The 13,593-nt window shown below is 40.1% G+C and overlaps 2 protein-coding genes across 9 annotated transcripts in view; one reads left to right on the top strand and one right to left on the bottom strand.

The window, feature by feature from the left end:
• The window catches only part of LOC144892691 (uncharacterized), a 78,580-nt gene extending 66,739 nt beyond the window's left edge, over positions 1 to 11,841 (top strand). For 5 of the 8 annotated variants that reach the window (XR_013623908.1, XM_078780832.1, XM_078780833.1 and 2 more), the window contains 3 exons: positions 137 to 284; positions 6,392 to 6,430; positions 10,048 to 11,841. Coding sequence is in view for 6 of the 8 variants with exons in the window: in XM_078780832.1 (XP_078636958.1) it covers positions 137 to 284; positions 6,392 to 6,430; positions 10,048 to 10,108 (248 nt within the window). In the remaining 2 variants the exon portion in view is untranslated. Of the gene's footprint in view, positions 1 to 136; positions 285 to 6,391; positions 6,431 to 7,126; positions 7,275 to 10,047 lie in introns of those variants that run through there. The other 3 variants (XR_013623907.1, XM_078780836.1, XM_078780835.1) reach the window with 1 other exon arrangement.
• The window catches only part of LOC144892693 (protein FAM200C-like), a 1,175,895-nt gene that overhangs the window by 695,008 nt on the left and 467,294 nt on the right, over positions 1 to 13,593 (bottom strand). The window lies entirely within an intron of this gene.

The raw sequence follows: 13,593 nt of genomic DNA on the forward strand, positions 1-13,593 counted from the left end.
GAATCTTGGAGACATTGACAAAAAAAAGTTCATATAATTTGAGAGTGAAAGCTAATTTTTCTAGCTGTGTGTGTTTTATAAAGTAATTATTAGGAAACAACATTTTAATTATTCATTAATATTTGATATATTTTAGACGGAAAGAGTACCTCAAAAGAAAGGCTTGACACACAGGAACTGATCATGTATCTGGGAATTGCACTTGGATCACTCCTATTCCTGCTCCTGCTGACTGCCCTCATTTTATTCAAGATGAGACGTTTATCATATCCATGCTGCTGCAGGTGAGGATCAATTGTTACCTCTGCCACCGAAGGTGGACGAAGGTTATTTATTCATCCATGTTTGTCTGCCCGTTGGTCTGTGAGCAGGATATCTCAAAAAAGTTATGGTTATGAATGTAATTGGACGAATCTTGGTGAACAGATTGGGTGTGTGACAAGGAAGAAGTGACTTAATTTTGGTGAAGAGCCCAAACTAGATCCGGATAGCGGGAGTAATGCATTTACTCGTGTCCGTGCGTGTGTGTGTTTGTGAACAAGATATCTGGAAAAGTTCTGAACGGATTTGGATGAAAGTTGGTGGGATGATTGCCCTTGGGATAAGGAAAAATTGATTAGTTTTTGGTGAAGCTCAGGATATTATTCCGGATCCAGGAAATGTTTTGGGGAATTTTTTTTCCTGTTTTCCTTTAAAAACCATTTTCTCTACAATAATTGGACCGATTGAGAGCAAATTTTCACCATAGGAGGGACTCGGTCTGGAGAATATTTTAATGGTAATTATGACGTCACAGGTCACGTGGTTCGGCCGCCATATTGTTTTGAGTGAAAAACATTAAAATCCAATTTTCTCCCAAACGCCTGAACAGATCGAGGCCAAACTTTGCAGGCAGAATCACATACCCATGACGAACAAAAAAGTCAGCGAGCATGACGTCATGCATCACATGGTTTCAGAGTTATGACGTTTTTAAGCACAAACATTTAAAACCTAGCTCCTCCCTCATTTGTGATCCAATCGAGGGGAAACTTCACAGATCTGTTCAGCATATCAGTCTACTAAAATGCCCTTTTGGAATTTGCGAGAGGTCACGTGATTTGGCAGACATCGTTAATTAAACGCAAATAGTAAAAACATTTATATCTCTTGAACCACTTCATTGATCAACGTGAAACTTCATACTGCAGTAGAAGTCATGAAGAGTAACAAGTCTGCAAAATTTGAAGATGATTGGATGTATGGTCTGGAAGCTGGAAGTTGTTATTGCGTGAAGAAGAAGTCTTCGACTGTGGACGATTAATTCTTACTCCCGCCAGGGAGTAATGCATTCGATCGTGTCCATCCGTATGTGTGTGTGTGTGTGTGTGTGTGTGTGTGTGTTTGTGAACAAGATATCTGGAAAAGTTCTGAACGGATTTGGATGAAAGTTGATGGGATGATTGCCCTTGGGATAAGGATGAATTGATTAGTTTTTGGTGAAGCTCAGGATATTATTCCGGATCCAGGAATTTTTTGAAGGATTTTTTTACCATTGGAAGATAGGGCTCATTTCTTTTTAACATTATCTTCTATATATTCTATATTTAACATTGTGATATGAAAATAGTTTTCATATTTGTTGTAAATGTAGTTTAAACTCGTGGTTATGCGTTAGAGCGGTGTATTTTTTTTAGCAGCGTCGTCTTCAATGTTCTTTTTTTTTTCTAATAAAGGCATACTCTGTCATTTTAAAACCACCAAAGTGTGTACTAGGTTTCCCCGTTTCATAAAATGTATCGTTTGATACATATAATGCTTTAAAATCTTCTTCTTTTTTTTTCTTTCTTTTTTTTACCTCAGAAGAGATATCAACATTTACCTCAGCGAATGTCAATCGCGGTGTCAGTATTTGATGAACTTATAAAGACTTAGGTGACTTATAAGTGTGACAAGCGTGTGCACAGGATTCTTCCCAGAAGAATGAGTGGTCGCCTAAGCTTGTGCGACTTAAAATGAGCGAGTTTTGTTTTCACGTTTGGGCCAGTTTTACATGTTGTATCCCTAAGGAATGAAACGAACGTTTTTCATGGCTTACAATTTTATTTAAAGTCACACACACATGCCTCAATATACACTCACTTATATAGAATTGAACACTGAATCCGAAAATGTAAGTGAAATTGCCTTGTTTTTTTTTTAACATTATCTTCTATATATTCTAAACACTAAATACACAGTCACGTGAAAAAGTAAGTACACCCCATGTAAAGTTTTGACTTTTTCAACATATTTCAACATACAGCTATTTGATCTTCATTTCAATAATATTGATAGATAAAGGTGATATAATATAACAAATATCATGAAACATTTACATTTTGTAGTCCATTGTATCTATCTATAATTCCAGTAATCTCTGTGTGTATGTTTGTATGTTTGTATGTTTGTATGTATGTATGTATGTATGTTTGTCTGTGACCGCTGTTTCTCGACAACTACCGGTCCGATATACTTGAAACTTGCCAGGTATATTGCTGGGGACCCGAGGATGTGCCTTTTCAAGGTTTGAAATTAATCGGACAAGTAGTTACCGAGCTATGGCGATTTAGCCGTTCGCCGTTCGCTTTGGCGTTGCGAATGGACCAAACCATTTCATGTAAATAGAGGGGGGGGGGTTCTGTGGTCGTTGCGAATGGACCAAACCATTTCATGTAAATAGAGGGGGGGGATTGTCACCGTACTCGCAAGCCGTTCGCCGTTCGCTTTGGCGTTGCGAATGGACCAAACCATTTCATGTAAATAGAGGGGGGGGATATAATTTTAGATATATATATAGTACGGGCATATATATAGTACGGGCATGCCCTAGTAATTTAAATGAACATAAATGCAAATTTCGCATGTGGAAAAAGTAAGTACACCCCTACATTTATCACTACTTCAAATACCTAAAATTAGAATCAGGTGCACCAGCTCAGGTGCAAATGATTAGAACATCGTTAGAGAGGGTCTTGGAGGAACCTGTCTTATTCAAACCTCAGACATTTAGTTTGGTTATGTTTATTTAAATCATACAATGGACTACAAAATGTAAATGTTTCATGATATTTGTTATATTATATCACCTTTATCTATCAATATTATAATAATAATAATAATAATGCATTTATTTTATATAGCGCTTTTCAGGATAATATATTTGAAATGTTGAATAATATTGTTGAAATGAAGATCAAACAAGTACACATACATTCAAAGTACACCGCCCCATGCCAAATAATTAAATATGCTGCAGCGCGGCATTGCCGGGGCGCCTCCTGCGCCCGGCAATACCGCAGTGCAGCTCATTGAGGCTGCATTGGGAGGGAGAGGTGTACACTAATTGATTGATTAATTGTATAATTAAAATCAATAAAAGATTATCACAAAATATTTTCATAATCAATTGGCTAATCGCATAACTAAACCACTAGTGCTTCATCCGAAGATGTATCTTTTAGAAATTTAATTAAATAAGTCATTTATAAAAAATTAAATAATAATTAATTGATTACTCAATAAATAATTAATAGATAAAATGATTAATCAATAAATCAAAAATATCCTTGATAGCCACATCACTTGGTCACTCATGTCCAAATATTAGCTTCCCAGCTCAAAAGGTGCCTGAGATATTGGCCAAATGAGAAAAAAAATAAATAAATGATTAATAATGAAAAAATAATAATAATAATCATAAAAAAATTAAATTATTAATCAATTTGGTCAGAGAACACATAAACTACCACTATTTCATCAGAATCTGTAACTTAAAAAAAAAAAAATTATTTGTCATTAATCGAATAATTAAATAATTAATCGATTAATTGATTAATTAATAAATCAAAAATATCCTTTGCAGCCAAATCACCTGGTCATTGGCATGTCCAAATATCAGCTTCCTAACTCAAAAGGTGCCTGAGTTAATGGTCAGAAGAGAAAGGAAATTTAATTAATTAAATAAGTACTTAATTTAAAAAACCACCTTTAGGCTGCTGGGCCATAGAAGTTCACGGTTCACGTTTCACGTTTCACGTTTCACGGTTCACGCGTGTAAAGAAAACTGGACAAACGTAGTATGACTTGCTCTGGGCCATAGAACGCCTTTCATGTTTCACGTTTCACATGTCACGTTTCACACGTGAAAGGCGGAATGAACATGCACACTTTTTCTATGCGTGAAAACGGAGATCTCGGTCGACCTGATTATTTTTATGTCGGTCTTTTGGAAAAAAATTAAGACTGAGTTTATGACAACACAAATCTATAGATTGAATTTAATGAAAACAAATATAACTTTGTAAGCGCAAGAGAAGAGAGGTCTCACCACCCAGTCTGAACGTTTTCAAAAGTAGACTCGCTAGACTACTAGACAAATTACCCTAGCCTAGATCATCACGACCAACACCACATTATCCAAATTAATAGGTACCAACCTGAGAGTAATGATGAGCTTTTGTTCTGCTTCGATCGATTTTCTCCAGTTTGTTTGACCTGGCTGTAGATGTTCCAGGACGAGGGTCTTCAAGGCATCGTAAGTCCTGTTTGACATCCTGGTATAATTGAAAAACAGTTCTTCATCGGGATTGTCAAGCAGATAACGGAATGTTCGGTGGAATTCACCACGGGTTTCTCTCAGAAGGAAGTGCTCTCGGCTCCAAATTCTGTGCCTTTTTCTCTTCCTCCGTCTTAGTAGAAGCAGAATGAGGCAATCTTCTTCATCCGAAGAGTCCATGTTGACGGTTACTCGGCCAAAGCAGAACTGGCGCGCAACACGTGAACAGCCAAGCGTGAAATCCTATGGCCCAGGGTCCGATTGTTCACGTGAACGTGAACCGTGAAACGTGAACCGTGAACTTCTATGGCCCAGCAGCCTAAGAGGCCATTTTTGTAATAAGTACTTAGAGGTGTAAATAAGTACTTAATTAATCGCTAATAATTAAATAACTCTTCAATTTATTGATTAATCAAAAAAAAAATACCGTTTTTGACAAAGGACTTGCTCACTATTGTGCTGAAATTTCAGCTTCCTAGCTCAAAGGATGGCTGAGATATCGTCCGGACAAACAAACAAGAAAACAAACAAGAAAGAAAGCAAGAAAACAAACAACCAGAGTGAAAACTGAGTACTCCTTTTCAGCGTGCGTCACTGCCGAGCCCCCTTCGGTGCCCGGCAATGACGTTTTGCAATGCCTGGAGATGGCATAGGAAAGGAGCGGTGTGCAATAGCTGCATGTTGAAATATGTTGAAAAAGTCAAAACTTTACATGGGGTGTACTTACTTTTTCACATGACTGTATGTATGTCCACTCCATACCCATTGGTTGGACAGCCGGACTGACTCCACCCACAATTGTAACCTGAAAAAAAAAATCACACTTTGGTGCTATGGTAAGCCTAACACATCTTCGGAAGTGTCATATTCACAATTGCCATGCTCTCCCTTATAGGTTTTCCTTTCAGTGTAAAACACCCAAAGCGACTGTTAAAAGGATCATTGCATATCGAACGGTAGGGGGTGATAGGCGTCACAAGCCTTGTGAAGGCGACTGTATGTATAGGCCTCAGATCTCTGGTGTCAGCTTATGTACCCAGGCAATTGGAATTATCCAAGCTATATAACCACCATCTAATATGTAAAGAAGAACATTTTTTGTTTGTGTGTTTGTTCATTCGGACCCGACAGGAACCAGTATCACAATCGACTGATATGTTTTGTGAAGATTGTTTGTTGAGGTTTTTAGTGATTTGTCAACAACATACATATGATGATTAAAGTGTTTACCCGTGCTCTTATGATTAAAACGATTCCTTTACACAGGTGTTTTATGACACTTCCATGTTCAGGCGTTTGTTGCTTATACACTCAGACTCAAGTGAGTTTGTTGCTTATACACTGCCTGGGTTTTTTCCCGGGAATGATCGAGTAATGTGTTTTGTGATTGTCATGCAATAAAATATTTAAATACATATTTCATTGAATTTCCCCAGGCAACGCCGGGTACTTTAGCTAATGCATCGTATATACACATAAGCAGTCGGCATGTTTTTTCTTAATATATGTAACTTGATTTTTTTTTTTCTGGGAGCGATGGAGGTAGCAATCAGTTGCATATACACCACCCAAATAATGGGATGTGTCAGAAGAACATGCTGCATGCCTGGAACACGATAGCCCATAGGGTGGGTACTCTACCGTAAAGTGGAGTTCTAGAAGTTCAAATTCTAGTACTTCAAATTCTAGAAGTTAAAGTATCTTATTTTGCTGTTCAAGATTTTATGATATTCGATAAGAGAGAAGATTTTACGATAAATTGAGAGTATTAGAATTGCTGAGAACGTTGTTCTGATGATTCTTTTGACTCCACAGGAAGTGCAATGGAAATGAGGATTATGATGACGTGATGAGGTAAGTTATTTATTTATTTATTAAGCCTCCGCCGACAAAGGTCAAAGTCCGAATAGGTCTATAACTTGGGAACGGCTAAAGGAATCTAATTCAAACTTGGTACAGATATGTATAATGATGTAAAGATTAACTGATTAGATTTTGAGGTCCCGAGGTCGAAGGCCAAAGGTCAGAGGTCATGTCAGGTAAACATGTGACACCTTGAGAACAGCTGAATGGATTTAAATCAAACTTGGTGCAAGTATTATAATGATGTAATAATGTGGGCGGAGGCATATCAGTCGACGTCGTGACGTCGAAAAGTGTTGTTCTAGTTTATTTATTTATTTTTATGGTGACAATTTCGATTTTATTGCATTTTTTTTTTTTTTTAATAGTTCCACATCCATAACTCCGAACTCAGTCCTTTGACGTTTGTATCAGTTGGAAACAGCTAATGAAAGCCATAGTGAAAACGTCTTTATTCAATTTCCGCACAGTCGGCGGTGAAATTGACCCCTCAACGTGATTGTCGTGTGGGTAAATACCACACGCCATTTTCTGTCTCCAATCCCACTCCTAATTTGGCATTTACTTATGAAATATTCAAACAACCAACTCCACAAGAAGAATGAGAGTAAATCCAATATATACCATGAATTATGATGATTTGACATTATGATTTTTTGCCTTCATTGCTTTTCAATTCGAATGCAGCTTTCAGTGACGTATGCTGCAGTGAATGTTCGAGGAAGAGGATCTGAAGAAGCATCAAATGTGGAACGCCACTTAAATTTTTGGAAATACTTTTTTATGCAATCTTAAATGTAAAAAAGGAAAATAAAAAGTAAAGTGTATTGTTGAATGTGGGATGTTGTTGTGGATTAAATATGTACAGGGAGTGATAGACAAAGAGGGCGATGGGTTCCTTGATGTCTTATTTGGTGCACTGGCAAAAGCAGGATTCTTCATGGGGAAGTTCAATCGACAATTACTGTGTCATCCTGATGAGGAAGTGGTGTTAACAATACAGAAATGACATCTCTTTGAATCATCATGTGGCACGCTAATGTGTGTAATCAGACAGCAAAAAACAACGACGTGGCAAGTAATGAATTATTAAATGTGAAACTCAACACTTATCGTTGTGAGTTCCTGGGAATGATCTGCAAAATAAACAGCAATGGTATTTCTTGATTCCCTGGAAGATTCTGCTTATCTCTGTTGATGATTTCATCCTCTACCATGGCATTTCTGTCATTTCAGAAAGGCAAGCAGGAACCTTTGAGAATCCTCTCTGCAGACCCTTATATAATCAAGAACTGGTCCAACACTTGGAATATGTCTTTCAACCCTATCTTCACGTTCACGCTGTTGAAACCAAAGTTGAAACCTGTTGAATATGTTCACGCTGTTAAAGCCAAAGCGTTTGGAATCATTGGAATCTCCCGCGATGAAGCTAACTCCGAGGGCCTTTCACTCACTCACCGCAGGCAGGTTGGTGGTCTTTCCATCTTCTACCGACTCCTCTCCGGCCTTGCTCCCCAGCTCTCTCTGGGCTCTGTCCCCCAAATATTCCTACAGGTCGCACAAGATCTGCCTGCAATCGTCTTCTGGTTAAACTGCCGAAATCTCGGCTCTCTGCTCACCTTCACTCCTTCATTCCTCTTTTCTCCCACCTGTTGAGCAAACTCCCGAACTCCCTTCAATCCCACTCCTCCCTCCAGATCTTTAAAACAGCTGTTCACCACCATCTCTTATCTTCCCCCATCCAAAACCTTGATCTTTTCTACCCCCGCTAATTTCACCCCAGATCTACTTTTTTGAAATACCGACTTCCTTCCTGGAACTCCTTGCAGTCTCCATGTTTTTTTTTTACCTCTCCCACCCCCCCTCCTTTCACCCCCCACCCCAAGCCCTCTCCCTCTCACAGATCTCCCTTTGTCCCTGCTCTCAAATGTTGTGTTTGTGTGCTTCCCCTTCTCTCCCCATCTTGTCTACCGCTACCCTTATTAAATGCTTTGTGTGTCTGTTTGATTTTTTTTGTGTGATAAATGTTAGCTCTTTCACGAGCCTCGATCCTGTATACAAAAAAAAAAACCCCGACAAATCCCACACACTCACCTTGTCTCCCCGAAAGGACCATCTGGTAAACACTCACATCTACTTCATAAACAAAGCACCTGAAGCAGTTCAGTCACTCTCACCTTCAGCCACGCTCTTTCTTGGGCAGAATATATTTCCTTGATGGCGTCCAAAGCCATCCACCGACTGGGAATCCTCCTTCGTGGAAGTTTTTCCTTGTCCAATCTGAACTTTTGACAACCTACAATACCTTTATTCGCAGCTTGATGGAGTACTGCTCTCCCTTTTGTGATGGCACCTCTCCCTCACACCTTGCCCTTCTTCGTGGAATAGAAAGCAATGTACTTTTTTTTTTTGAATACAAGGTCGAGGCTTGGGATCCTGTTGTTGCGTTGGTGTTGCCTGGTGCCTGGTGCCTGGTGTTGGCTTAGCGGTTAGGGTGCCGGCTTGGGATCCCAGGATCCTGGGTTCGAATCCCGGTCGATCGTTGAATTAACGCCAGGGGGGTTGACTCAGCCTGTCATCCTTCCGAGGTCGGCAAATTGAGTACCAGCTTGCTGGGATGAATGATCCCGGTGTGTTAGAATAGGTACACCGTATCCCTGCGCATCAAAAGAGCGTGACCAAGGGTTGGCGTCAGGAAGGGCATCCGGCCATAAAAACATTGCCTCAAACAGGGAACCATGATTGTCATGGGGCCCACAAGCCTAACCTCCGCTCTAGCGGGGAAAATGGCCTTAAAACGATCATTCATTCATTCATTCATACAAGGTCGAGGCTTGTGTAAGAGCTAACATCGATCACAAAAAAGACAAACTGACACATAAAACATATCATAAAGGGAGCGGGAGAACAAGATGGAGAGCAGAGACATCGGGAGATCTGTGGGAGGGAGATGGCTTGGGGGGAGGAGGCGTGGAAAGGGGGGGGGGGGGTGGGAGAAATAAAAAATAAAAAAAACACATGGACACTGCTCGGACTTCCAGGAAGGAAATCGGTATTTCAAAAAAGTGGATCGGGGGTGAATTAACGGGGGTAGAAAAGATCAAGGTTTTGGATAGGGGAAGATAAGAGATGGTGGTGAACAGTTGTTTTAAAATCATTATGCTTAAATCATTATGATCTCCCATGACAAAGATGAGTGTCTAGGCCTGTTACTTTCTCATCGCAGACAGGTTGTTCGCCTCTCTGTATTGTATCACCTCCGTTTTGGCCTGGCACCCTCTGCCCTTTCCTTTATTGGCGATGCTTCTCCCAGGTTACTGCAGGGTGCACACGTTCTGCCAGTAATTTTAGATTCTCAAACCATGTGATCATGTGCCTCAGACACAAGTAATATTAGTGATATTATCCTCAAGCTTTTGCAAGACTTCCATATAATTTTATTATTAAATTTGGATGTACAGCGGTCTGTCCAACAAAGTAGAAGTAACAGGGATACATGTAGCAGCACAAGGAGGAGGGTTGGGCTCTACTCATAAAGTCAAAAGTTAATTTAATTTTAAAGTAAATACAAGTTGAATTTCAATCTCATAATGTTTTCTTTCTCAAAGGTTTCAAAATCGGAAGAGCCCACTGAATATGCAGAGATTTGTTCCAAAAAGCCAACATTAGCCTGACGGAGTCTCCAAGGATCAAGGAATAAATGATGTCGTTGAACCTTCATTCAGCATCTCTCAAGATCTCTTAACAACATCCTGCTTTACATTTTGCACAATATACGGAATAGGTTCGGTGCTCTTCGATGCACATAGGTTTCCCGCATGATTTATTTGCATTTACTTTGGATTAACAGTTTGTGCTGCGACTCCTCTGCTGAGAATCGAGGCTTCCTGTACGATCTCAGAAACTAAGGAGAGCTTAGCCCGGCGAGTTCCTTGCTTCTCCGGTTTATGGAACATTATTCCAGAGGCTGTTCTGTCTCACTCTTCCCTCCAGGACTTCAAGCATGCATTGCACCACACCATCTATTTTCATCCCAACTTCTGACCTATGACCTTTATTACCCCCATTAACTTTTCCTTCATCAACCATTTTACTTGCAAGTTTCAGCGTTTCCTCCCCTCCTCTTTTTTTGTCCCCCGTCGCACCGCGGAGCGAAAGGGGGACTATGATTTTCCCCTCCGTCCGTGTGTGGGTCCATGCGTGCGTGCGTGCGTACGTGCGTGCGTGCGTAAGCGAAGGACCGATTTCTAATTTGGTGTGTGGGTGCAACCCACGTCAAAATCCAAGATGGCCGCTGCCATGTATGTCTGACGCCATGTATGTCTGAACCTTGTGAGCGGAATATCCTGAAAAATAAGCGAAGTACCAACTTCTAATCTGGCGTGTGGGTGTACCTAGGCATAAGGACGAACCCTATTGAAAATTGGGTCGCCACGTCAAAATCCAAGATGGCCGCCGCCATGTATATCTGAACCTTGTGAGCGGAATATCTTAAAATAAGCGAAGTACCAACTTCTAATCTGGCGTGTGGGTGTATCTAGGCATAAGGGAGAACGCCATTGAAAATTGGGTCGCCACGTCAAAATCCAAGATGGCCGCCAACATATATATGTCTGAACTTTGTGAGCGAAATATCTTGAAAAATAAACGAACTGCTAACTTCTAATCTGGTGTGTGGGTGTATCTACGCATAAGGAAGAAAGCTATTGAAAATTGGGTCGCCACGTTAAAATCCAAAATGGCCGCCAACATATATATATCTGAACCTTGTGAGCAAAATATCTTGAAAAATAAACGAACTGCTAACTTCTAATCTGGTGTGGGGGTGGATCTACTCATAAGGGAGAACGCTATTGAAAATTGTGTCGCCACCTTAAAATCCAAGATGGCCGCCTTGCGTCTTCCACTTTGTCACCTCACATCACTTCACCGACAGGGGACCTAGGCGTAACGCTTGTTGTTCATTAATTTGCTTGATGTTGGCCTGACTGCCAGTTCTGCCTTGCTCCTGAATGAGCCATAACAAAAAGGGAGATATCCACTGAAGGCCTAGGTTTTATAAGGCTGGGAAATGGCAGGATAGCAATTGCTACTTGTTTGTTCATGAATTTGTTTCCCTGTGGATTCAAATCCACACTTAAACTCTCTCGCAAAGAAACATGTCTGTCCGTTCACAATTAACCCCTAACACCACGTAATGATGAAATAGGAAGGTTAACTTCGTGGAAATGTTATACAGTATTGCAACAACTTTTGTATGTACGTTTTATTAAGAAAAAAAGTTTAACTACTTTTAATTGTTGTATTTTTCATTGATCAAGATACTCAAACCACTGAATTAACCTTTGTACTCAGAATCTGATTTGTTGAATTGTTTTGAAATAAAGTTGTTTTTTTTCTTAGCTTCTTGCTCTCTCACAATGAGCCAACACCTGTTCAGAAGATTGTGAATCTGTGTAAGATTCTCATCTGATTTTCCATTCGAGGATCACCATTCAAAAAATATTCACAAGGATGCTAAGGTAGGACCTCATCACAATGGATAATCACCCTTGTGTTAAACCCAGGATATTGGCCAAAGCCTTAGGTTTGCATTGGGTATACCATGGGTAGTTCTGCATCAAGCAGGTGCAAGTTGGATGATAATGGACATCATACAGCACTGCTTGCTGATAAATTCAACAAGGTAAATTTCCTTTCGACACAATTCCATTGCGGATCAAACTCAACGAGACAGATAAGAGGTGACCATGATGCTACATTATAAATAAAGCTGTCGAGATAATACGGTCTCGGCTCATGGAAATGCGAGATGACCAAGGGGACTAGGTTTACAGACTGTCAAAGGCTTTGGAGGGAAAAGGAGGGTGATAGACATCCCCATAGAGGAATATGAGCAACATAAGGCCCAGAGAAGAACAGAAGAGAGGGAATAGGAAAGATGTAGCATGTGTCAAAGAGATTGCTGGTAGGTTATTTGAATGTTTAAACCAGATGGTATTCATAGAATACTTACCCTGCGCAGACAACTTAGTGCAACCCAACTCTTCTGTTTTTCAAGTGTTTTTCCTTTGATCCAATATGGCTGTCAGACCACGTAACTGATGACATCATAAATTTATATTCTCTAATGCAATTGTTGTGTAGATAACGCTCAAGAAATTTCAGAGTGATCAGACTATGGTGTCCCTGTCGAATTATGACGTCATAATTAAGGCACCAATGACGTCATCGTTAACACTTATTCCCCATGCGGAATTGTTTACAATGAGCCATGTTTGAATTTTTCGCATTGGCGGTTTCGGGGATATAGAGGTGCAACGATTTTCCAAGATGGTGTTCGTACGACATGACCTATGACATCATAATTATGAATAAAAAAAATTATACAGGCGGAGGCGCTTCTTTGGTAAAATTTCGTGTCAATCGGACCAACGATTGCCGAGAAAACGAATTTTTAAAATGCAAACACACACGTTCGCCACACGTACGCACCCGAATGTCTAACCCTGCTTTTCACTTCGTGCGTTCAGGGTAATTATTCACAGGCCGAGGTGGGTTCCCGGGTCATGTTCTAAGTAATCGCATCTTATTTTGATATGAAAACTGAAAGTTTGAGACGATAAATATGAACAAATTGTACCCAAGCTAATACTCACCAGGTGTTAATCGATTCATAATGTATGCACTACGATCTTGAAAGGCTCTGTGCCCAGATAGTGAAGTAGACCTTGCGGATTATGTAGTTGAAGTTGGTTGAGTGCAGCTATCTATGCATCACCTGCCAATCTCCCTATGAAATCTGGGATGCTCTGTCGATTTTTGCCAGGACGTTGTATGTCCCACGATCCTCATGGATTGCTGAACTTATGGATTGATGATGATGATTTTTAAGTGGTGAAGCCGCTTCAATATTTGGCGATGTCCTTCCATCCATCTGTCCATCCGCCCATCAAAATTGAAGAAGAACCTTTCTAATTCATCGTGTTTAATTCTAGAGGGTTCTAAAGGGTAAATCCAAAGGTTTTCGTTCATTTCTAGGCTTTGCCTATTTCATCTATCTATAATTCCACTAATCTCTGTGTGTATGTGTGTGTGTATGTGTGTATGCGACAACGATTTCTCGACAACTACCGGTCCGATATACTTGAAAC

The sequence above is a fragment of the Myxine glutinosa genome, chromosome 6, assembly GCF_964187855.1.
Source record: "Myxine glutinosa chromosome 6, kmMyxGlut1.1, whole genome shotgun sequence".
In the NCBI taxonomy this organism is placed as follows: domain Eukaryota; kingdom Metazoa; phylum Chordata; class Myxini; order Myxiniformes; family Myxinidae; genus Myxine; species Myxine glutinosa.